At 46.3% G+C, this 25890-nt stretch overlaps 1 protein-coding gene across 1 annotated transcript in view; it reads left to right on the top strand.

Annotated features, from left to right (window-relative positions):
• Window positions 1–25890, top strand: part of Itpr1 (inositol 1,4,5-trisphosphate receptor type 1) — a 337447-nt gene that overhangs the window by 249942 nt on the left and 61615 nt on the right. The window contains exons 45-50 of the mRNA XM_087904450.1: window positions 9126–9306; window positions 11463–11716; window positions 17848–18048; window positions 19487–19597; window positions 21861–21956; window positions 24927–25049. Coding sequence (XP_087760576.1) covers window positions 9126–9306; window positions 11463–11716; window positions 17848–18048; window positions 19487–19597; window positions 21861–21956; window positions 24927–25049 — 966 coding nt within the window. The remainder of the gene's footprint in view (window positions 1–9125; window positions 9307–11462; window positions 11717–17847; window positions 18049–19486; window positions 19598–21860; window positions 21957–24926; window positions 25050–25890) is intronic.

Below are 25890 nucleotides of genomic sequence, written 5' to 3'. Positions count from 1 at the left end.
CATTTCCTTCTTCTCTGGGAAGATATCTAATGGGTTGAGACTGTGAGGCCTTAAATCCTTTGAACAGAAGTCTCCCCTGGATCTAGTTCAGATTTATAGTAATTAATAAAAGGCACTATTACTTATTTTTAAAACAAGGCTCATACCCACTCAGACACATACCAAAATACTTTTGTGCACTTGTGGGAGATTAGCAGAGGCCCTACCATAGTTCCCTTCCACTGCACCACAGAGTTCTGGATGGCTCTGGCTCCATTGTTCTTATGGATGGCATCTATTTGACCTTCCATTGGTCATCTATGCTTTTTCCAGGAGATTTTAATCTTCCTCTTCATGTCCTTGGCCGGAAATCACACCAGTGTGTCCCCACAAAGATACCAACTTTTGGAAATCATAGCGAGTTTTGATAGATAAATCAGGAGAAAAAGATAGCTCCGAGGCAAAGGGTTCTCCAAAGCAATGTCATTGTCTCTCAAATCCTTCTGAGCAGCTCCTAGACTTACAGAAGAGTGATTGCTGCTGGCATACCTGTATAGTCAGCTGCTTTGAAAGACATTTCATTTCTCATATTTATTTATTTTTATAGACAAGTTCTCACTATGTAGCCTAGACTGATCTCTAATTTAGAGGCTTTTTTTTCCTGCCTCAGTCTACCGAGTACTGGAATTGCAAGACTGCAGTGTGCTGCCATGCCTGCCTGGCCTAATTTTTTTTAAAGTATACTTTGTTGGCTGAGACGTTGTTGATGAATATGTATGAAACTATTCCTATTCTGATCTGCATGGCGATCTGCATGCTATGCTACAGAGATGGGGCAGAATCTCCCAGCAAGTGCTAACTCCTGTGGGCACTGAGAGATGGATAAAAGAGAGAACAGTTGAGCCTCCTGCTTCAGAAAAAGCATGCATCTCAGAACAGGGTGGACCTGACTGCTGGTTAAGAAATAATTATTTTACTTTGAAGAGCATCATTAAAGGTCTGTGTTGGCCTTGACCATGAAGACCAGGAACCTAGTGAATCCAAGTGACAGAATCCTTGTCTTTACCCCTTCTCTCAGACATCAGAAATCAGTGCTGGGCCTAAACATGTCCTCTGTCTGTTCTTGGTTGACAGAGTAATTGAAAATTGGTGTACCTCTTTAAGTCGTCAGAAGTGACTCTGCAGTTCAGAAAAATGACGTTGAGATGTTGATGATTTTTCATACGCCCTTGGTTTTCTTTGTTGGTTCCTCCCTTCCCATGTGGAAGTTTATTTTATGTCTTAGTTCATTTAAGCCCGAAACAGCCTCAAAAACTTGGTAAAGTGAGAGCTTCAGGTGTTTAGTTGAAACCCATCAAACCTTGAAAAAAAAACTTGACTTTTCTTTTGTTCGTTTTGAGACAGGCCTTAGCTATCCAAGACTCTATGTAGACAAGGCCGTCCTAGAGCCCATAGATCTTTACCTACTTCTGGCTCCTGAGAGCCGGGATTAAGGGCATTACCACCACACCCAGCTTAAAATTTGACTGTTTGTGTTGAGTTTTAGTAACTTTTTCAAAGATAAGTTGTCCCTTTTTATATAGCCATCTTGGAACTACTGAAGAAAAGTTCATTTAAAAGACTTCAGGGGCTAGAGAGATAGCTTAGTGGTTAAGTGAGCATACTCTTCTTGTAGAGGACCCAAGTTTAGTTCCCAGCACCCATGTTAAGTACCTCACAACCACCATAACTACAACTCTCAGGGATCCAACTCTCCATTTTTTTCAGATAAGGAATCCTGAAGACACCAATGAGGTTGTTGAACTACTTAAGACCACAGGATTGGCTAGCGAGGAGCCAAGGTCAAAATGTTAATTTCTGAGTTCCAGTTCTACAGGACTGTGTGCCTAATCGAGTGTAATATTTGATGCCAGAAAGGGATTATTTGGGAGTGAGCGTTAACAAATGTACTAAGCATCCTTGTTCCCTGTGAAGGTGCCAGCCTTGGTACCTCTCACAGTGATTCTTTACCATGATAGTAGAGTGTTTATGCCTTTGACAGAGTTGGAGGATAGTGGGGGGATGGCTTATAAAAAGCCACAAGGTATCCAGACTATGACAGACTCTTGTTCCACAGAGATTGGTTTAACAAAGCAGTGGTTGAAGGCTAGAGTATCAGAAGCATGCCAGGCTAAATGTGGGGGCACCGTGCACTAGCTGTATGACTTGGCAGATTATATAACTTCTTAGAAGCTCTGTTTCTTTGTCTGTAGAGCTAATAATGACACCTACCTATGGGGTAGCTGAGGATGAATGGAGATAGTGTATATCACATACGTGGGCAATGCCTGGCAAACTGGCATCCTTCCTTTGCTGTTGACTACTATATAATTTCCAGAAAGGCCCCAGGAAGTGGTAAAATCTCAGTTAATCACAGGTGCAGAGCCACTGCCATTGTTCCATTGGGGAAGGCAGAAATTCAGTTAAGATGCCCCTCTAGTCCCAGAGCTAATGTCAAAAAAAGTAAAGCGAAGAGTAAGGTAGACTCTTCATCAGTTCTCTGGCTCAGTGCTCAGCCACATTTTTCAAATTCTCGGACTCAGCCCAAGGACTCAACTCATTCTGCAGCAGATAAGTGAGCCTTGCCTAGTATACCACGTCAGGGCTCTATCAGTCAGGGTCATGTCTTGTGAAGCAATCAAATAGGGAGGAAAAATACCTCACTTTCTGGGTTTTCTCAGGGTCTAGTTTGAGCGTTTCTAGAAGGTGGCACCACAGAGTGCAAATGTCTTTCTTTGGAGAAGGATCAAAGTCCTACCACCATCCTGGCCCCAGGACTGCTCCTACAGGGAGACATTCTGGATCACAGGCGTCTCCACTTCCTGCATTCACCTAGCCACAGAGACTCCTCCAGACTGAAGATCCCAGGGCCTGGGCAGACAGAAGCAGATAGCTCTGTTTCCAGTGAGCACCGTGATAGTGGAAAAGCCCGCCTTTCGCCTGAGTTCTGAGCTCTGTAGCCTCCTTTCCGACGAGGGAGACCTCTGCCTCCCATTCATTGACTTTCCTGGCTATGTGTCCAGTCTATAGGAAAGGCCTTCCAGTCTATAGCGAGTGATGATCTTCTCTGAGACCTCGGGCCCACGGTTTAACTAGGGATGTCACCTCTTATACTTAAAGTTTCTACCACACCTCAGATATCTTCCTGCCTGCTGCAGGGTGCCTCCACTCTCTGCTGGACCCTCACCTCAGGGCACCTCTTGTTATATAAGCCCGGCTGCATGTCTTTGTAAGAGCTCAGGTGGAGGTAGCAGGTGGCCAACAGGCTAATTAAGCAACAGTTTATTTTCAAGATGGACCAGAATAGCAGGTAACTGTATTATTCTTTTGGTTTGGGACCTGTCTCCTTCAGTTCCTTAGCACCTGTCACACTCAGCCCAAGATGGGAAAACTGTCCCCAAAACAATGATCACAGAATAGGAGCGCCAGCCAGGACTCTGTAACCACGAGCTTTTGTGATCCTGAAGACCTGAACAGAGCAACGTCTTCGTTTGGTTTCTGTTGCTGTAATGCCGGGACCAAGAGTGACTTGGGGGAGGAAAGGGCTTGTTTCATCTACACTCTCGTGTCACGGTCCGTCACCAAGGAAAGTCAGGACAGGAACCTGGTGGCAGAAGGTAAAGCAGAAGCCCTGGAGGAATGTTCCTTACTGGCTCACTCTGTTTGCTTTCTTCTGCACCCCACTACCAACTTCCCAGGGGTGGCACCACCCCTTATGGATTAGGCCCTCCCACATCAGTAAGGAGACAGAGGTCTTCTTGTGACCTTTATGAAATTCTTTTCCTGTGTGAGCCTCCATTTCCTCATTTGTGTGATGTGAACAGCTAAATGAGTATTTTGTAAATGTGAGTTAGTTCCAAGAGGGAGTTTGGGTGGTTCTGATACCATCTCAAAGGGATCCTTTATGCCCACCTCTCTTATATAAGGTGTCTTCTCATGAGATAGTATTTGGGGAAGAGAGAGAACAGGATTGTCATGCTTGGAAAGACACTGGGTCCTGCTAGTTTCTCCCAGCTCCAGCTGTAACAGCCTGTGATCTCTATTCTCGTCCCCTTTGTTTGGAACCTTGGCTAATAATGGCTGTCCTCATCCCCACCCCCACCCCACACCACTGCCTGGAGATGTCTGGGGCCAGCAGCCACTTCCTTACCCTGCTCCTGACCCCACTTCCTTCCCTTAAGCATGTCACGTGCAAACCTGCCATGCGTCCTGTCTCTGCTTGGCAGAGAGAGAACGTCTGCCCCTGAACAAGCCCCGTTTCCTCTGCTTTTCAGCCTCTGCTCATGTCTGCCCACCAAGGCTATCTTCCTGTTGGGCAAGAGGTAAGGTTTAATGTGGCTCTGCCACAAGCCTCTGACCTCTCCTGACCCCGGTGCACTGGTGTGCAATGTGCTGCGTTTATGAACGATGTTATCTATCTTGGCGATCTCCTCACATGCTGATGAGACAGCATCTATGAAGAGGGCTTTGGCATCCAGTGTGACTTCGAGATAACAGAAGGGTGAGGACAGGCCAGTGAGAGGCAGGCAGATGCCATTCTCTTGGGCAACCAGGGATGTTCTGAAAGTGGCCCCATCTGTATATATTACTGAAGTTTCCTAGCATTCTGGAACCAAAACAGCCTTGTCTTTTCAGTGTGGTGCAATTTTTACCCACAATAATATGTACAGATTTGAAGAGTGGAACTTGATTAGATTTTTTTTTAATGTTTTTACACCTATTGTATGGCTGCAATAACAGATGACCACAAAGCTAGAGGCTTTGGGTTACAAAATTCATTATCTTACAACTTCAGCATGAATTTTTCTAGATCGCAGTCCAGGTGCCTACAAGGCCATGCTCCCAGATAGAGGGTCCCACAACACCCCTCTTGCTGGCTGTTTGCGGCCCCTACAAAGTGATTCCACTTCTCAACTAGGCTCCCAGCCTCCTCCTTTAAGCACAGCAGCAGGGACTGACTCCTCATACCGTCTCTCTCCTCCACATTCTCCAGTGTTGAAGGATCCCTTCATGTCATGTGATGACAGCGGCCCCCGTGGGGGCCCTGGGTTTCTCCTTGGTGAAGGTTGGATAATCAACAGTCATTCTGTCTGCCACATTCATTTCTACTGTAAGGTACAGTACGCACGGATAGGGTACAAGGATGAAAACAGGGATGTCTTCAAGAAGCCCCTTGTTTGCTACGACATCTATCTGTGCAGCCGCCGCTGCCATCAAGATGGTTCTTTTGCACCAAAGCATTACCTTGTCCCCTTCATAGCACTTCCCATCACTGCCCACAGAGACAACTGCCATTTTGATTTCTGCTGCCATCCAGTGCAGGCTTTGTGCCCTGGGCTAGGTCTGTATCAGAGTGTTCCCTGACATGTGTCGGGTGGTATGGAAGGAAGGATTCAGGAAAAGGAAAATCTCTGTCCGACAGCTCTTGGCCTGGGGGAAGAGGCAATTCACTGAAATAGGTTCAGGGAAGAAAGTGGACATGAGAGCAGGTAGGGCTGAGACTTTGGGGGCTGTGTGTCTGTTTGCCCTGGTGCTCTGACCTACACGGTGTGACAAGCCATAGCTAGTCTCCCTTCTTGGCACCGTGGACAGGTTACCTGTGAGCAGTGATAAGGGCCCAGTCTCTTATGTCTGGATCTCACCAGGGAGAAGGCAAGTCAACGGCGCTAGCTGCCTCTGCCAGGTTGTCCCAGAGCCTGAGTGGCTCCATATCTGTCCTCTCCACAGATCTGTACACCTCGCTGCGTTGTACTTCTTCACTCTCTCTGCCGTCAGTATTCACGGCTCTTCTTACAGAAGATGCCACCACTTCCTTTGAGAGACCGGAAGTCTTCTTCCAACTGTCTGTGTCGCCTGGTCTTTCTGAGAGTCCGGGGCCTGTGCTCCGTTCTCCCCTAAACCACTCCACCTGGGTGTCCTGGTGAGGTCACATTCTTCCTAACTGTGACAGGGTCTGGGGCATGCTAAAGTATTTAACATGAGTTATCTTTTAGGGTCCTGAGAATTAACACTCAGCAGGTCCCTGATTAAAATGCTGAGCAAAAGGTCACCTGGTGAAGAAGGCAGTGGACTTGACCTCCTGTGAGGGTGGCTCCAATCCTCTGTGTGGGACTTCAGGACCACCATAGTGTTACTATACTCATTTGCAGATAAGGGGAGCAAGACATCAGAGACTGTTCTTTTCTGGGTAGTAGAGATCAAGCCAGGCAGTGGACCTGGGCTATGCACTCTGTGTGTGGTGGCAGCCCTTTCATCTGGGTAGAGAGGCGGGACTGTATGAGGGAGCTGGGATTGAGACCCACACCTTGCATTGCGTGCTCTGTCACAAGCTTCCCTGGAGGCACTGATTGCACCTCTCCTGTTGTTGAAAATGCACGGCTGAAAAAGTGTGTTGGGTGGGGGGGTATACATCTCCCCTCCCTTCTGTAGTAACTGTCTTTTTCTTGTTCTCTTCACAAAGCTGCCTCAGGTCCTTGAGGAGCTGGCCAAGGATTGGTATAAATAATGCAGAATAAACAGAGTGGCCGGTTGCAGACATACACAGAAGCCCTTGCCCTTCTCTCATTTCAGGAGAGCTTCCCTTACGCTGGAGGTGTCAGCTGACATCAGCTGGGCTATCCCTCCCTGGATGCTGAGCCCTGCGGTTTACAGCAGACTAGCTAGCCGTGGGCATCTCTCACTCTTGGGGGAGACGGGTGACAGGCTTCGTTTACTTACTTACTTCGTTACTTACTTGAAGTACTTCTTTTTTTTTTTGAATGACCAGATTGTCCCCAAATAATTTTAAAGTTGCCCCATGCTTGTATGGCAACTGCATGAATTCTGCTTACTGCCTGCCTTCAAGTGAGTCCTACCAGGTCTTCCTTGAGCAGCCTCGCCTGTGACCCTGAGTGTGGACGGTGTTGTGTGGCCTGTATCCATGGGAAGGCCAGTCCCAGGAATTAGGCAGCTGTGGTTTAGTTCTGCATTCTCTCATGGCTTATTTTATTTGTGGATGTGTTGACTCTAACTGGGGGGAACCATTAGAACTTGGTTTCTGATATTTAAGCAGCTTTCCAGAATTTATTTATTGGATGGCATTTATTTTTGTCAAGTTTACTGAATTTAAGAAGGATTCCATCGAGGGGGGCTAGACTAAAGAAGAAACAGAACATTAGATTCTTGTCATTCTTCTGTCCAATGACGGTAGTGTGCCTGCTCTATGCTGAGCCTCCTCATCCAGGTGCTGTGGAGGTGACCGTCAGTCACCGGTCTAGGACATCTGCTTTCGTAGAGCTTACACTTGTGTACAAACCAGTGAGCAGGCGAACAGCAAATACAATAGTGAACTTTCAGAGCATCCAGTTCCAGTGAGAACAGAACTGTCATTTGAAAAGAAGTAGTTGATCTCGCCTTTGTTTTGGGGTGCCTTCATTAAGAAACTTTAGCAGTAAGGCCAAAGGATGAGGAGGGCCTAGCTATAGAGAGATCCAGGAGTAGAACCGAGCTCTGTCAGGGAGCTGTCTTCCAGGGGACCCTCGGATCTCTTTCTCGGGACTAAAGGAGACGTCTTGAAGTGATCATTGGGGTGGTTGTTGAATTACTGTTTCTTTTCCTCGCCAAGCTGCCAGTGTCATGGTGGGTGGGATTTGGTGCCTGTTTGTTCACTCCAGCTTCTCATGTGCTCGACACATGGTCCGGCTCATGACCGGTTCACAGTAGCAGGTGGGTGACTGCATGAAATGAGAGGAAACCAGAAAGAAATTCAAAGGCAGTAAAGGGCAGTGGAGGGCACTCCAGATGTAAACGTAGTTGAAGCTGTAGGGTCTTAGAGGATCCAGCGAATACACAGTCAAGAAGGTGGACATGGAGCTAGACACTGGGGATGATTGGAAGGGAAAAGTCAGAATCAGAGAGTATTCGAAAGAGAGGCAGCTCCTGTGCTGTGTACAAGAATGAACCAGAACTCAAGAAGAATGAGCAAGAAGAAAGGACACAAGCCAGAAAGTACATGAGTGAACTGGACAGATGTTGGTCACTGCGGTTTGTCAGTAGCCAGAAGAGCCAGAGTGACTGCCTGGTAGCCAATGGGTCCATAGCTCTGGGAGATGGTTTGCTGAGTTGGGAATTGGGAGATATAGAGGAGTTAGGGGGCTTTGGGGCTGAAAGGAAGGGTATAGTGCTTTCCAATATCGGAAGCCTAGGCCTCCCGTGTGGGAGCTTCCATCTTGCCAGAACCAGGTACGAAACTGACAGAACGAGCTCCTAAGAGCAGAAAATACATTGTCTGGAGTTTTGTCTCATTCCTTCGGAAAGGAACGTATTGTATTTTTATGTAAGTAATGCATAACAGTGTGGCTCTTGAAAGGGGGTGAAAGCGAACACTCGTAAATGAAGTAGAGACACCATATTGTGTTTTCACATCAACAATATACACTATTGCTTGCAATGCGGCCAAAAACAAATGCACATCCAAGAGGCAAGCTACCTGGTAATTCTGAACACTGTCTAACTACTCCTTCCTGTCCTGCAAGGCCTTATTTGAGGCTCACCTTTTTCTTGAAGAATTTGAGGTTGCTCTCACCCACTGTCACCCCCATCTAAGTTCCCATCATGTGATCGAATGGCTTCCTGAGCACTTCTGACTCTCACCTCTCAGTCTGGCCTGTGGACTCCAGGTCATCCTGACCTAGGAATAGGCCCTATGGAGCAGACGGTGGCGTGCATTTCCATTCATTGTCTATAGGCATGTGCACAGGAGTATAGAGAAGACCTTGGACACGTGACCTCTGTGCAGTAATCACTAAAACCATTTTCCACTTTCACCATTTCTGGAGTTGCTGTGTGTGTTGTGCAGAAGTGAGAGGAGTGGGTCTTTACTGATTTAATCGTAGCTTGGGGGCGCTGCTCCAAGTTCAGCAGTTTTTTGACGGTTCCATGCTGGATAGCTCAGGCCTGAGACCCCCAGAAGATGAATGTGTGAACTGGTATTTAGCCTATCATCTGGTCTTCATCATTTGGAAGGCCAGTGGCTGCCTAGGATCTCCATTTAATTTGCGGGTCTTCAATGAGTCTTTTTCACGGGCCGGGCACGGTGTTGAGAATCTACCTGTTGTTTTCCATGGCAGCATTCCTTCTTCTGCCGGTTGACGGAAGATAAGAAATCAGAGAAGTTCTTCAAGGTCTTTTATGACCGAATGAAGGTGGCCCAGCAGGAAATCAAGGCAACAGTGACTGTGAACACTAGCGACTTGGGGAACAAAAAGAAAGATGATGAAGTGGACAGAGATGCCCCATCCCGGAAGAAAGGTAAGGATGCTCTTGGTTCCGTTGGACCAGAACCTGCAGAGGAGCCCTGTATTATGTATACTGCATGCTCTTCATGACGTCCCACTACCAAGATGCGTCCTTACCCCAGGGTATTTAGAAAAAAGCCTCCACTGTGGTTATGATGCCTTCCTTCTAAGTGACCAGGACAAAGCCCTGACACCTGGGAAGGTCTTCATGCTTACCTCATAGATGTATGCACAGTTTTAATTAGTATGGGCTGTATTAGCTACTTTTCTTATTTCTGTGGCAAGTACCTAGCTAAACCAGCCTAAGGCAGAAAGGGCTTATTCTGGACCATGGTTTTGGGTTCTTGTTCATCATGACAAGAAAGCGTTGCAGCAGCGGGAGCGTGCAGCTGCGGGTCACATTGCACCCACAGTCAGAAAGCAGAGTGTGAGGAATGCCAGTGCTGAGCATTTCTCCCTTTCATTGAGTCCTCAGCCCCAGCCGAGGAAATGGTACCGCTCACATTCAGGGCTGTTCTTCATATATCAGTTAACCTAATCTAGAAAGTCCCTCACAGACAAGCTCAAAGGTGTGTTCCAATGGCAACTCTGAATCCTCTCAAGTTGGCCATCACAATTAAGATCCATGAATTTTTTTTTACTGTGCTTTTCTGCTTATTGTTAGAGAAAGTTGAGGAAAATACGTCCATGTCAGGTGACTTCTCTTTAGTTTACAAACTGTAGACTTTTCCCCCTATAATCTCCCTGAAAAAAAAAAATGTTCAGGGGGAGAGGGGTGACAAACCACAAGTTTAGGAGTCAGGCATCTTTGAGCAAATTAACTGACCACTCTGAGCTTCACTCTCAAGGCCAGTACTAGAGTTGTCAAGCAGGTGACAGTCGACATTTGGAGAATGTTCCTTGCAGAGGCTATAGGATGTCGAGCAATATTTGTGACCTTTACCCTGTTAGATGCCATTAGCACACCTGCACTCCCAATCAAAAATGTCTCCAGGCATTTCCAGTTAGCTGTTGGGTAGAGTTAAAGATGAAAAGAAAGGAAAAGGGAAGGAAGGAAGGAAAGATCACCCTGTTTGTGAACCACTAGTCTAGAAGCGGAATAAAGAGAAGGAGAAAGAAAAAAAGAGAACCATAAACCTACCAAGTCCTGCTGAGTACTGAGTATGACCCAGGCATGGGTAGTCAGCTTTCTGTTGCTGCCACAGATACCTTAGGCGTGTAGACCCAGGCCCTGAAAACATCCATCTGGTAATCGAGGTCTCAGTCTGGTGGCTTTGTACCTACCTTGGAGCAGCACATAAACACCAGAGCACACAGCAGAGGGTAAAAGTATTCACCTCATGGCAGAAAATCAGAAGAAACCAGAAAAGACAAGAAAGTCTCACAGTCCCCTTCAGGGACACACCCCTTCTTTCTAGCCTATGATTTCACACCAAGCCCTACTACCTAAAAGTTCTATCAGTTCCCATACCACCATGGACTAGGCCTAGGCCTTTAACACGCGGGCCTTTGGAAGCCATTCCTAAACCCAGACTGTAGCCAGGCATTGTTCAAAGTTCTTTACCTATCTGTGTCAATTCACGTAAAGCTCAAGTTAACCCTGTACTTAGATAAAAGGGTTATCTCTGTTTTACAGATAAGGAAACTGAGGCACAGATCCCGTGAGCCAGCGTCAGAGCCCATGCAGTCTGTGCTCCCGTCTAAGATGCCACAGCTGCCTCACAGGCCAGATAAGATAATACACACAGAGTGCTTATGCATGCTGTCTTGGCACTTGACAAGGGCTCAACCAGTTGTCCGTCGAGTAACATTAATTGGTGTTGTGATTAGTATTACATCAGGTCTCTTGGGAGCCTTCTAGATGATACCGACGTACTTATATTTTATGGAGGAAGAAGCGGAGGCTCAGAGCCTTAGGTTATGAGGTTGACAGAGTCTGTACTAAAGCTGTTGCTCAGTAGCACAACACAAACCTAAATGACTACCAAGTTAGCAGGGCTGGGCTCCATGTTCATCCTGTCTAGAGACTGAGAGGAAATGGTGGCTTCCTGGATTGTTTTTTGCCAATCTTACAAATCCCTAGCAAATGCAGGAACCTGTCCTCTGGAGTATAGAAAATAGAACTTCTGAGAATGTAGCAGTATTGACTGTCACACGTTTGCCTTTCAGCCAAAGAACCCACAACACAGATAACAGAAGAGGTCCGGGATCAGCTCCTGGAAGCGTCTGCTGCCACCAGGAAAGCCTTCACCACCTTCCGGAGGGAGGCCGACCCTGACGACCATTACCAATCTGGGGAGGGCACCCAGGCTACAACTGACAAAACCAAGGATGACCTCGAGATGAGTGCGGTCATCACTATCATGCAGCCCATCCTGCGCTTCCTGCAGCTCCTGTGCGAAAACCACAACCGAGATTTACAGGTGAGACCCTGAGCTGTGGCCCCGAGACCTTCAAGAGAGAGTCCAGGCTGCGGGGACCCAGAGATCTGCAAGCGGGGTCCTGTGTAGGGAACCCAAATACCTACAGGTGCAAAGCCAGATTGTGGGGTCACTGAGGCCTACAGGAGAGGGTTCTGGGTTGTGGAATCTGACACCTAGAGGTGAGAGCCTGGGATTGGGCGACCCTTAGATTTGTAAATGATTGACTGGTAGCACAGGAAGCCCCAACATTTGTAGGTGAGGCCCATGGAGACCTCAACACCTATAGTAGGGAGTGGGGGTATTTTGGACCATGGTGTCCCACTTCTTCTCATGGCTTAGCTCCTGTCACTTAGGCCACCTTGCCTGAATTGAAGATCCAGCATTACTGATGTTCTGGGCGCCTAATAATGAAAATATGGATAGGTGATCTGTCCCTTCCTATCTTCACCAGTGTCTCCACATTCATTAGTCAGCCTCATTCATTAGGGTTGCTGACTCCATATGTAGTTAGTGTGCATAAGTACCTACGTGTGTATGTCTTATAGCCTACTGCTCTTTGCCACCCATGCCAGCAGATTTCAGATAATAACTGAATAGCTGAATAGACAATTGAGTATATTTATGAAGCATATACATTTATAAAAACAAATACATAGATCTAACTGAATATAGTTGTGTGCTGCACGATGACACTATAGTGTTTGGCAGATCATACATACAGCAGTGTATACTACACATTCTAGAAGTTTAGTAAGCTGGACTTTCAGTCTGGAAGTAGAGCTTATGATATTAGCCAGACCTAAGACAGAGACAAAGTGTTATCTCCCTTGCAGTTTTCTTGTAACAAAGAATGTTTAGAAAGGGCGGAGGGTGTGCTCCAGAGATCTGCCTCTTTGTTCCCAATCTCTACCCAGGAAAAGCATGCTGGAGTATGTGGTCCTTGGTGTACTGCCTGGCTTTCCTGTCAACTCTTGAACCTGGGGCACCCACTGCTCCTTGCTTGAGTGGTGTTAGGATGGAAAGAAAAAGTGTATCTGCACAGCTCTTAGATGGGATGTCTCTTCCTAAGCCAAACAAGTGTGCATTGATAGTTCTCTGTGCTTAAATGGTGATGATATGAGAGGGGTTGATACAGGCCAAGTCTAGCCAGAGGAAGGTACCACCTTTAAATATTTACATTGCTGACTTTATCCACCAAGTGACTGTGGATAAAATGGACCATTTGCTGTTGCCCCGGCCAACCTTCATCATAAAGAAAGGACATTGTTGACGAGTAATACAGAACAATGAAATGAACTAGAAGTCATTAAGATTAATACCTCTGATGGTTTTTATTTTTCATCTAATTGGTCTGAAGATCCTGAACTCTGAGAAGCATCTAGGTTCCAGGTTCATCAACTGGTTAAACGGGAATGAGACCTAAAAATGAAGGAACTCCCCATAAGACCTACCATTGGCCATGCTGACCCCATTAAATGTCAAAATATACATGTCAGTCAGTGGTTCACTTCAGGTATTTGACATTCTGGGCTTGACCTTGTCACCATCTGGTGTTGGATCCTGGCTGACCCTTTGGTTGCTCCTTGCTCAAGCGTTACTACTTCAGGCTTAGACACCTTAGACCCAGATCTGCTAGCTGAGACTTGGTTCAAGTAGAACAACACATTCCTTCCTCAGAGCTCCAGGGTCTGAATATTATCTCATTGGCTGTAATCCCTATGTCTCGTGATGATGTCAGGTGTCCCTCTTTCTTCCAAGCTGCCTCATTGGTCGTGGGGAAGATCAGCTAAGGGAAGAGTGACTGATCCATAGGAATTTAAGGCCCAGGCAGCTCAGCGGTAGGATCTTTGTGACTGGGGGTTGGGGCAGGGGTCCCCCTGTACTGCTAAGCATGGGCATCAGTGCTCTATACTGTTCTTCCATTCGGTGTCACTGGTCACCACCAACTTCAGGCTCCACAGAGGAAAGAAGTGGCAGCAGTTCGTGTGCATGTATGGTCGTTTGTCATTTACACTGGAGGTCACGTGTTCAGCACCCAGCACTAGTGGTGACCGGACCTCACTCATCCCTCAGATGTCTAGAACAGGAGCCACTCGTGCCAACCGGAGATTGCAGGACAATGTGCTAAGTGCTGTAGGGGTCTTCACAGCTAAGATTTGCCAAGTTCCCAGCTCAGCAATCCAGGATACCTTGTCTAGAAGCCAGCTGCATGTCACAGGGCAGTGCTGATAGGTGGGTTCTGAGCTGACTTCTGGTTTCATGGACTTACTCTGTCTTCTCTCTTCCTGTCTCCCTCCTTCTCCCTGATGCCAGTGTTCCTTGGGTGGGAAAATGGAACCAGGCCTTAATTACAAATTCACCATTTTTTTTTACTGGAATTCTTCAGAATTATACTTTATCTTTTCGTATAACTCTTCCTCCACCTTATTCCCTAAGGATCCCTGGGGAGAAGTAGCTTTTAATGAAGTCCTTATACTGCTCTGGGGAAAAAGTGTGTGTGTGTGTGTGTGTGTGTGTGTGTGTGTGTGTGTGTGTGTGTGTGTACACGCACGCAGTACATATTCACATATTTTTAGAACACCTAACAATGTACCATCTGAAGGTACATAATGGTTTTCCAATTAGGTGATTCTAGACACCATTTTTCCTAACCAGAGAATCCTTTGTTTGAAGATATCTTGTGCAGAAATGGACTAAGCCGAGCAGGACAGATCCAAACTGCCCTGTGGAGAGTAGAAACTAGAATGTCCCCGAGCCTTCCTTCTCCAGCCCTCATCTTGTAGGAGCCCGGGAGAGCACAGGGGTCATTCCTGGGAACCTTGGTGTCTGCAGGGCCCTGTGGTGTTCCTGGATCCCTGCTTTTACTGGGGCTGGGGGAAGTGAGATTCATCTTTTAAAAACTTCTGTGATGTGTATGGAAGTGCTGTAATGAAACTCATCTGAATGTGGTCATTTAAAAATCAATTTTTAAAAAAAGCAATAAAAAGGAAGAAGCATGGTTCCCCACAGATCAGGGGAACCTGCTCCACTGGCATTGTACTTGTAAGAAACCAGCTCTCAAAATGACATTAAGTAGGATGTACCTACTAAGAATGCCGCCTGTTGGCAGAGCCCCTGGGCAGATGGTGGGGCACTGGCAGTTTTTCTTACAGCTGCCAGGCAGGAGTGGTCTGCTTCTTGGTGCAAGGAAAGAGAGATCTGCTCAGAGGGAGGAAGCCCCAGCCTTCTCTGGTCTTGTGCCAGCTTCTTGTCATATTTATAATAACCTTGACTTTCTTTCCTGTTGGTCGATGTTCAGTGGGGAGAAAGCTACTGAATTTGGCCCTGCCAAATGGGCCGTTGCCGCCTTGAGCAAGGCCTGCTTAGTCAGAAACCTGACAAAGGATTGCCCTTTCACCAGTTTGTGTGGTTTAGAGTGTTTGCTGAGCCGCGGCCCAGAGGAGCTTCCCCTTTCCAAGGTTAAAGGCCAAAGGCTACCAAAGGCTACATGAGCACAGGCCCCAAACCTTTCCCTTCCTCACCCATCTCCATCCACTCTGTGCCCTCCCGAAAAGACAAAGCTTCTTCATGCTGACAGGACAGAGTGGTTTGTGCTCAAGGTGGATTGACAAAGCATCCCTGGGCCTCTCAGTGAAAAGCATGTGTCTGGTTTTGTAAAAGACAGAGGAAATAGATCTGAGTTAGGACAGAGCTAGGTGAGCTGCCTGCAAATCTGAGCCATGGCTGTGGTTCTCGGTGGTGCTGAGGGACCCCTCCAGTGTGGAGCCTGCGTGGCCCACCTGGTTCATAGAGAACAGAAAGGCATCCTTCTAGGCTCCCATCCCATAAGATGGGGGTGCCTCAGAGCAGGCAGGACTTCCGGGACAAAGTGATGTTATACTGTATCCTGAAAGAAGAGGAGTCAGAGGGGAGGCCCGGGGAGTGAGTCAGGCAGAAGGAATACTGAATGGGAGCCTCCGAGGCAAGAAAGGGGAGCCCTTAGAGAATCAGGAGTTAATTGCTGCTGCCAGAGAACACTGTGGTAGGAGCAGTGACATCATACAGCAGAGAGGAGCACACTGGGAACAGGGATGTCACCAGAATGGGCCTCAGAGGGGATGCTATGAGTTTGTATCTTAAGCATCTGTATCCTTTTGATGCCTGTACTGAGGAACCTTTATCCTGCCAGACCTTAAGATAGGCAGTACCTTCCTTTAGTCACCACAGCAAGGGAGAAGCCAGGTATAACCCGCTGCTGACTTCCTGTAGCCTTCTGAAAGAGCTACTTACCTCAGGAAAGCCCATAGTAATCTGTCCTTCCCCTGTGTCCCACCAGAACTGGAACCGTGTTATTGAATGAAAAGGACTGAGGTTAAATAGGGGGAGGGGTGTGTGTGATGAGTTAGCAGTCTGTCTACTTACCAACTTCTAATCTGTGTTTCCATGGGGCGTCTGCTGCTCAAATCATACGTGAATAAATCCTCATCCTAAGTTTTCTGATGGCAGTAAGTATTTAAATAAAGAGTTGTATAGCTTCTATCCACACAGAGCTGTTCCCCTCCTTACTTTGTTTAGGAACATTTGGTATAAATTTGAATATATATTATACAGTAATCTACATGATTATAAATCTGCTTTTTTTGCTAACCTACAGCATGACCTAGAGATCTTTCCATGTTGGCATGCCAGTACCTGCTCATGTTTCTAATTTATAATATGAAATCTTACAGGTATACTGTATTTTTTTAGCTGCTCCCCAGTTGGTGGGCATTTAGCTCGCTTCCATTTCTCCATTGTTGTAAACAGTGTTCTCATGAATGTCCAGTGCTTACTTTGTCGAGTGAAGTGGAATTACCACATTAAAGCTTATGTCCACTTTGCCTTTCTGTCATTTTACTTCCGGGTTTCTAGTGTAGATATTGCCCACTGTCTAACTCTGAGATATAAAGAATATTGTAGTTGATTTGTGTCTCACTACAGAGTCTCAGACAAGTGCCCCTTCGTCAAAGTCCCCAGCTTTACAAAGTTACTCAGGTGTTGCTTTCCATATCTTGTTGAGGAAAGATCTTGCTGTGTGTCTCTTGGAGAATACATAGTCAGACACATACACATGAGCACATGTACACACACATACACACACATACACACACACACACGTTTACTCACTCACACCCCTTATTTAGTAGTAGAAATGGTCAAGCAAGTTAACCCAGGTTTTCTTCATGACACCTGTCTACAGCCAAACTCTCTCTCTCTCTCTCTCTCTCTCTCTCTCTCTCTCTGTGTGTGTGTGTGTGTGTGTGTGTGTGTGTGTGTGTGTAGGAGGTGAGGTGATTGTTTTCAGTGCCAGTGATGAAACCAGGGGCCTCGTGCATGCTAGGCACGCTCTCTGCCTCTGAGCTAAGCCTCTACCATCTCATTTTGTGGTACACTCTACTTAGTACTAGCCTTGTGTGTTCAGCACACAGTCCACTCTGTCACCTTTAAATATAACCACAACCCACTAACCACCCAGTGAGAGGGTGATAGGCAAGGGTAAAGGAAGAACTAAACAGAGAGGTGGGGAGGTAAAATGCTTGTCTTGCAACTATGAAGACCAGAGTTCAGATCTCTAGCACTCGTGTAAAAAGCTAGGCATAGCAGTGCATGCCCATAATTCCAGCACACAAAAGTCCCTGGTGCTCACCGGGCAGCCAGCCTGGCTAAATAGGTGAATTCCAGGGTGTGAAGAGCTCTGCCTCAGTAAGGTGGAGAGCGGTCAAGGAAGATGCCCAACGCTGACCACTGGCCGCCATACACACATGGACACCCTCACCGCACCTGCATATGCACCCAAATTCATTTTGCTGAAAGAACAAATGGAACAAGGAGAATTCATACCAAAAGAACCTGAAGTGAGTTTCCAAGAACATGCCTCCTTCTCTGAATCTCATGCAGACACATTGGGAAAAAAGTCCCAGGGTTGAAGCCATAGACCAAGGCCACAGGTTGACCATCCCCGGGCCAGGCAGAGTCTTCTGTCCCATGTTGTACCTGTCTTCCTAGCAGTTGATCAGTCCAGGACACCAGCCTATTAGAGACAATCAAAGGTGCAGGATGGGTGACCTTTGCCCTCTTCTCTTTGCTTTTGTTCTCACATGCCCCCGTTGTAGAATTTTCTTCGTTGCCAAAATAATAAGACCAACTACAATTTGGTGTGTGAGACACTGCAGTTTCTGGACTGTATCTGCGGGAGCACAACTGGAGGCCTTGGTCTCCTCGGACTGTACATCAACGAGAAGAACGTAGCCCTTATCAACCAAACCCTGGAGAGCCTGACTGAATACTGCCAAGGGCCTTGCCACGAGAACCAGGTAACTCTGTGCATGTTTTGGTATGCGAGCAAGATGTATTTATTACTTGGAAACATTAACAGAGACCCATTCAGAAGCCACGTAACATCTATCTCAGGATGCTCATAAGACAAGTGGCCTTTCTCCAGCAGTGGGGAAGTTCCCATGGTGCCTTCTCCTAATCCAGAAGTTTACCCAGGGAATGAATGGGTGACTATGTCTTGGCTTGGCTCGGTGTAGCTTGATTTGGTTTAAATATCCAATCATAACTTGGATATTTAGGGGAAAGTAATAAAGTGGGACATAAATTAGCCCCTGAGAAAAGTGACCTATTCTAAATACTAGAAAAGATCAAAAAGTAGCTCCTTGAAACCTAGCTAGAGAGAAAACACTTGCTTCCTGTGAAACAAATCGGAAGCAAGAAGAGAATATTTGTAGCTGAGGTATAACATCATGGACTTCTGGGAAAGGAAAAGACCAGCTAGTCTTGACTGACCTCCCAAGAAGTGTAATTCTGGAATGGAGCCCAATGTTTTTCTTTTTTCTTAAGTAGAAGCATTGCTCATTCATGGCTCCTGGAAGAGTCTGAGTTTGCACTGCAGGACAAGAACGACTGTGGTTTTTAACTTCAGATGGTAGTTCCGCCCTGGCTTGAAATGGTTAGTTCTAACCCTAAGGCCAGGGAAAGTATTAGGCGCTGAGTTAGTTGAGGAAGGGAGGACATTCGCTCCAAGGAAGCAGTTTAAATTAGGCACTCCCCGTCTGTGGAAACCCTAGTCCTAGTGGGAGGACATTTTGGTAGATCCACTTCCTTCTCCTGGTTCCCCAGTGAAGGAGGCGGTATAGCTCTGGTTTTGAGAAAACACAAAGAAATGCAAGGGTTCTGGAACTATGGATCTAAGACCTCAAGTTCACTTTCCTGCTACACCAAGGCCAATTGAAAGGAACAGACCAGGGCAATCAAGGATCCAACTTGGGGATGGCTGATCCATTTTGATATCGTGCGAACTGAGGCAGAAGCTTGCTGTCCAAGCTTAAGCCTTAAGCAGAAGTACCAAATTCACAAGATGAGTGACAGAGAGAACGGAACACAATTCTAAAGGGGAAAGGGGCTCAGATCCTGGTATCAGTCACACACCATATTTTCCTATAAGAACAAAGCCGATCGCACGGCACTATTTGGATCAGACTCAGCCAATTTATCAGTTAGGGTGTATGGGGACTTTCCTACTGTTTACTGTTAATTCTGAAACTAGAGATCTTCATCTGTCTTTTATTTTTACCACTTTCTCACGGAAAATTGCACTCTCCCCAAATGACATTATGGGAGTGGTAAGCATTGTGTTGAAATAGCAGTTTAGCCTGTTGCCCTTTGACGTCTGATTTATGGCCAGCATCTATGTTAATGCCTGTGTGTGTGTGTGTGTGTGTGTGTGTGTGTCTGTGTCTGTTTACACAGAACTGCATTGCCACCCATGAATCCAATGGCATCGATATCATCACAGCCCTCATCCTCAATGACATCAACCCACTGGGAAAGAAGCGGATGGACCTTGTTTTAGAACTGAAGGCAAGTAGAGACTGAGAGCTAGAGGCGGCAACCTTTGGGAAAAGTCCATTTATGCTTTGCCTGGCATGTGACACGGTATTGTGAAACTAAATACCAAAGACAGTTCTGTTTAACTGAACGAATGACCCACATTGCACATTCTGACCTAAAATGCAGAACTTTGCTCTTTCCAAAGAAGGGCCTTGTGAGGATACCAGCTTTTCAACTAGGTCACCTGGAGTGAAGAGTTGTCACCAGAACTGAGAAATTTAAAAAGTACCCAAGAATGGAAAGCCTGAAATCGGAAATCCAGTGGGGGTTGGGAGGGAGACGGGAAACACCGGTCCTCTAGTTTCTGAGCTTGCTGCTTTTGGGGAAGGGACCAGCGGAAGAATGTACAACATGGCCCTTCCAGTGTCAGCAGAAATCAACTTTTACGTAGTCAGGTGACATCTTTTTCTGTTCTGTCATTGGCTTGGCAGAAAGGTGCCTGATGATGTTGGCTTAAAATAAGAATGTACCTATACAGGCCTCTGGTACATTCTTTGCGTTGTTATGAATGGGAACCTGGAGCTGCCACCCTGCAGCAGCCCTAGCATGTAATGCCTTGTAAAAATCGTTTTATGGAGTTAAATGGTGACTTCAAGGTGCTCATTCTGTGGGGTTTACTAATTGACAGACCATCCCTGAAGGCCTTTCAACCAGTTCCCCAGTCTCTTGCCCCTGTTTGGGGTTTCTAAAGGCTCTCAAAGACTCAAAAATTATCTAGTTCTGAGAATTGAACTTGCAACATACCCTGATGTGTGATGCTGCTTGGAAATGTGTTAGCATCTTTGAGCACATTTCCTCTTCTGCTGTTCCCATGTCAGGATTCCTGCTCTCTCACACCCATAGGCAGGAGTAAGTACCTTATCATGACTGGGAGATAGTCTTGAACTACAGAGGTCAGCTAAAAAGCTCGCCTGCATTTACTGCGTGGACAACAATGGAAAACAAGGCTTTAGGGAGATAGTAACAGACTCCCCCAGAAACTGCATGGTCAATTTTGTTTTTCCTTTAGCAATTGGAACTGAGAGTCCAAATCGTGGTTGATTTGAGCATATGGCTTAAATGGAATTTTTTAGCACTGTTTTTTCCTTCTGATAAATACTTTATAGTTGACTTGAATATCATTCCTGTTCTCGTATGGCTATCACTTATCAGAAAGTACATGATGTGTGTCTGAAATAGACTGAGACGTCCATGTGTTCCTAGTTGGCATTTCAGTGCCTTTTCAATGAAAGTCGCGGTCTAAGGATTGGGATAGAAACGGGTGAGAGCTCAGCCACTGGATTGAACTTCTGCGACCCAAGCTGAGGAGGAAAAAATGCTCTATTTCCAGTCCCCAGAAGGAAAACAGCAACCTTGAGACCCATAGACAAAGAAATATGTAAATTGTAGACCTGGGGCCTCAAATGAAATTAAGTCAAGAAACGCCAGGTTGTGGACACATGGGTATTGTTAAAGTAATGGGAAAGCATGTGTTGGTCGATGTGAAGTGTTCCTCTGGGCCACTTTTATTAACTAATAGCATATGTATGCAATGATATTAGGAAATATGAAAGTTAATGGATTTTAAGACAGGGAGAAATTGTATTTATTGCCTGTCATCTCTGACTCACAATATCCAATAACAAAATATTTAAGGGAAAAAAAGAAAAAAGATTGTATCTGTACTAAGTATGTTTACACCTTTTACCACATTCTCAGTCCACAAAGAGCACTTATACCTCATCAGGTCTTACAAATAATATACAGATGAAGCAGACCAAAAAAAGATACATAGATTATATGCAAATGTGATTCTATTTTATACGAGGCTTGAGAATCTAGGGACCATAGGGTTCCCTGTGGATACACTCTAGCACCGTGTATAAATTGTCTATTTCTGCTAGAACTGTTGTGGGTTTTACTGGCTGACAGACCTTTTCTGAGAGCAGTGTCTGAAGTGTGCTTTTGCCCAATCTCTTACCCCTGTTCTGGGGTTCCAGAGGTTGTAAAAGATTCCAGAAATATAATGCATGTCCTAACAAATACAGACCTCTTATACCCAAGTCACACATACTTCTAAGGTCCCTAGCAGCACACCCTCCGCCTGGTGACGATACTCGGGAATGTCCTTGGCCATAGGGTGAGTCTGTCTGTCCAGCCAGGATGCACACTTAAGTCAGCAGCTGGGCACACATGTCTAGGCGGCTGCCCAAGCACCCCCTCCATATTTCTTTCCCTGGTTCTCTCCATTTAGAACAATGCTTCGAAGCTACTCCTGGCCATCATGGAAAGCAGGCACGATAGTGAAAATGCAGAGAGGATTCTGTACAACATGAGGCCCAAGGAGCTGGTGAGTTGTGACTGACCCTTCAACAGTGGCGCCGATGAGCCTCAGAGCAAAACTCGAGACAGAATGAAGGTCCTGCTTCTTTGATCTTCTGAAAACATTCCCCAAATCAAAAGTATCAAGGTTGATTTAATCCAGGCCTGGGTACAGAAGTAGGGCAGTGGACATGGGGTGTTCCACCTTGTCCTATCAGCACAGACCACGTACAGAAGCTTCCCTCCCCTTTGCTCGCTCACAGAGAACAGTGCAGTGGGTGAGTGTGGGTTCAGGTCCACAGCACAGTGCTTTGACCGTATCACCTTAGGTAGGTAGCTGCATGATTCTGGTCTATAAAAGGGGGAAGGTAAAGTTACATTGACTGGCTATTTTGAACTCTAGAGTACAAAAGTCACCAAACCTGTAGCACAGTACCTGGCATGTAGTCCTTTAAGACCCGAGAGCTATTTTCTTTTCTTTGTTTATTATTAGGCAAGTATCCTACCACAGAGCTACATTCCCAGTCCTTGATTTGTGGTGTTGTGTTGAACAGGGGGATGACAGGAGTAGGAGGTTAAGACACAATCCCATGGAGTTCAGGCTGGCTTCAAACTCACTGCATAGCTGAGGCTGTCCTTGAACTCTGGCTCTTCTTCCACCTCCCAAGTATTGGGGCGATGGGTGTGCACCCCCATTCCCTGACACCCTTGGTTGTTTGAAATGATGATTTTCTGTACCCAGCTTAATCTCATGATCATCTTACTTCATATGCTGGGGTTACGGGTGAGTGCCACCACACATAGCCCCCTGCCACTTTTATTAGGACTTACAAGTTTGCATCTGTTCTTGGTGTCAGTAATCTAAATAACAGGAGAGTGTATTTTGAATGTTGATGTTTGGTTTTGTTTTCTTAAAACATGACCCGGTTTATTTTCAAAGAGCAACATTCGTGATGGGCTGACTTCCATGTTGGGAGTTGGTGGGAACTCTGGGAGGAGCAGTATTCAAGGATGGGTGATATGAGTTGAGTCTGTTTGGACTTTTCCCCCATGCAAATAAACTGTAACTGACAGATTTAAATGAGGGCATTAAAACATCTCTGCCTCCCAGTGACCTGAATGTGCACTAGAGACCAGACCAAAGTCCCTTTATGTATTCCTTTAAATAAAAGTTCACAGAAGCCTGGCTCTTTGATCCCAGAGGTCAGGGAATGAGTTCTCAGCAGAGACAGGAGTCTCTGCAAGTTTACATAACAGCTTATGTAACTGGGGTAACCGGGTAGATAAGGGTCATCATTACTTAGTACAGTCAGAATAGTCTTTGAATAGAACCCATTTCAGCTCTTACGAATCAAGAGTGTGCCCTGGCTCTTCACAACTGTCTTGGGTAGAGGAAATGCCACAGCCCCTTGCTATGGCTGCCTTCATCTCCTGGGTTTCCCCTTTGTGTTTAGAGCACATTATTTTGGATCATAGAAAGGGTCAAGTCTTCTTGGAGTGAACAGAGTTCTAAGAAGACAAATAGGGGGGGAAAAAAGCTTAGATATTCAAAACACATCTGTGTGTGCACATGTATGCATGCATATGTGTGCATGCACCGATCCATGTCCTTTGCATATATAACATGCTGTGTTTGGTTTTAGAGCTACTGGGAAAACCAACTCAAAGAGTGAGGGTGTCACCTCCAAATAGCAGCTGACCCACTGTCAGTGCAGAATGTGTAGCCCTCTTTAGGTTTCATCTTGGATAATAAAGAAGTCCCAAATAATGGCTAGTGGCAATGAAGAAGGTGCCCCCCGGCTGCAATATCTTCTGAATCATCAAAGGAAATGATTAGTTCTTAGTATAACTGAGCATATTTATTCTTAGTGTTTCAATTATTAAATTCTGAACGATATGTTTATGTAGGGAAGCTTGGCAGGTCCACCTCTGTGCACTGTGCTGAGTGCCAAGAGATAGATTCAGATATAAGCAGCGCCAGCCCTGTTCCCTGGGAACCAAAGAGCTTGAGAACCGTCAACAGGTAGTAAAATGCCCTAAGAAGTATACTGCTAGGTTATGAGGAGTCCTAGAGTCAGGCAGGCAGCTGTGACGGGTAGTGGCCAAGTTCAAATCCTAGCTCATTAACCATGATCTTAGCCATGTTCTTTTATCTCTTTATTTCTGCATCTATAAAGGAATGGAAGTTTCTGAGCCCTCATAAAACGTTTGTGAGCCCTACACCTTAACGACGTTAGCACACTGAGCACAGTGCTTGACACAGTGCAGATTTTCAGCAGGTGGTGCTGGCCCAGGCAGTTGCCTTCCCGTGAGAGAGGGTCTGGGAGACCTGGACCCAGGACGGAATTATACTTCTTTTCCAAAAGCCGATGAATTTCTTACTAGTTCTTTTGTTTGGTTGGTTTTTGGTTTTTTTGTCCCCCAAGGAAGCAATGGCTGGAATGAGGAAAATTTGTGTGTTTGTGTGTGTGTGTGTCACATTTTGCCATTTTCCAGGTTTTGGTGGTGCTAGTGGTGGTGGTGGTGTCTCCGTGTGCATCCATGGGGTGGGTGGGGTTACTCGTGTAGAAATCAAGGGCCAGTTCTCGTTTTCCTTTATGGATTCCAGGATTCAGACTTGGGTCTTCTGACTTCAAGGGCAAGGCCCTTGTTAGCCAGTGAACCATCATCTCAGCAACCCTCTTTCCCCACTCCCCCCGCATCGAGGTGTTTTTATAGGCACCATCAGCTTCTAAAGCAGAAGGGTAGAAACCAGTCAATGATCATCGGCTGGTCCAAGTGGCAAGAATGGGCTTGCTTTGTCAGTGAAGGTCGACTGGTATTCACTGTCAGCACCATTTTAACTAAGGAGTCTGGGGCTGTATCCAAGCCTGGGGGGGGGGGAGGGTATGAGATATAGTCCTTTGTAAGCAGGGATAGCTGGCTAAGTGCTGTAGATGCCAGTCCTGCACGGGTCACCTCTGAGTCAGGAGGTGTGTTCTCTTGTCCCTTCTCAAAGGTGGAGGTGATCAAGAAAGCCTACATGCAAGGTGAAGTGGAATTTGAGGATGGGGAGAATGGTGAGGATGGAGCTGCCTCCCCGAGGAACGTGGGCCACAACATCTACATACTCGCTCACCAGGTATGGTCCTCGCTCTCGGGCCCTTCTAGACACCACCAGCATTCTCAGCTGCCCTGACACTGACTTCCTGGAAAGCTTTTTCCCAGCACTGGTTGTCCCTATCGGAACATGGCTTGCAGGTGTGTTTGGCCATCTGCCTCAAGGGGCTAAATTCCAGGACTCTGCCCCTTTCTCAGTGTGGTAGGTCAGGAACTTGGAAATCCCCATGCTCTGCACACGCATCTCCCCTTGAGCAGTGACACTGGGTGCTTTGTCTGGAGCCGCTGAAAGGGCGTCTTAGGCATTTTATAAATACTAATGAATCTCTCTTAACAAGCTAAAGACATAAACTTGAGCCTCCTTGCCTATCACATTTGGGGATCTGTGGGAACCTGTCCTTACCATTTCCTTTTGTTTGCCTTTCTGGGTGATATTTTCTGCCCTGACACCAAACTGCCACATTTCATAATCCCTTCCCAAGTGGCTTGGTTTTTGAAGTTGCTTCTTCTTTGGGTATGCTGGTGTGCCTTCAGCTTTTGGGTGGGGATGGGCAAGCTGTAGCCCAGCTGGAAACTGACATGCCCTTTCCTTAGCCCCTTTTAAACTTGGGTACAGTACCTGGGTGTAACACAATAAAGACAAGAGGCCTAAAGCTGCCAGGTCCCTAACCCTGTGTATCTACTGAAGGATTTCAAACACTCCCCTGTCCCACATCACCTCCATACTCAGCATCTAGCATCCAAAAGGGTTTCTGAATAGTCCTAGAATGGAGGCTTAATGGGGTACACAGAAAACCTCATGTCCCTCCTGCCTGGCCTAAGAAATCAGAGAAAAGTGGGGGGGGGGTATCCTGCATGAGCAT

Source organism: Myodes glareolus, chromosome 3, assembly GCF_982192425.1.
Source record: "Myodes glareolus chromosome 3, mMyoGla1.1, whole genome shotgun sequence".
Lineage (NCBI taxonomy): Eukaryota > Metazoa > Chordata > Mammalia > Rodentia > Cricetidae > Myodes > Myodes glareolus.
This window is presented reverse-complemented; position numbering and strand designations above follow the sequence as displayed.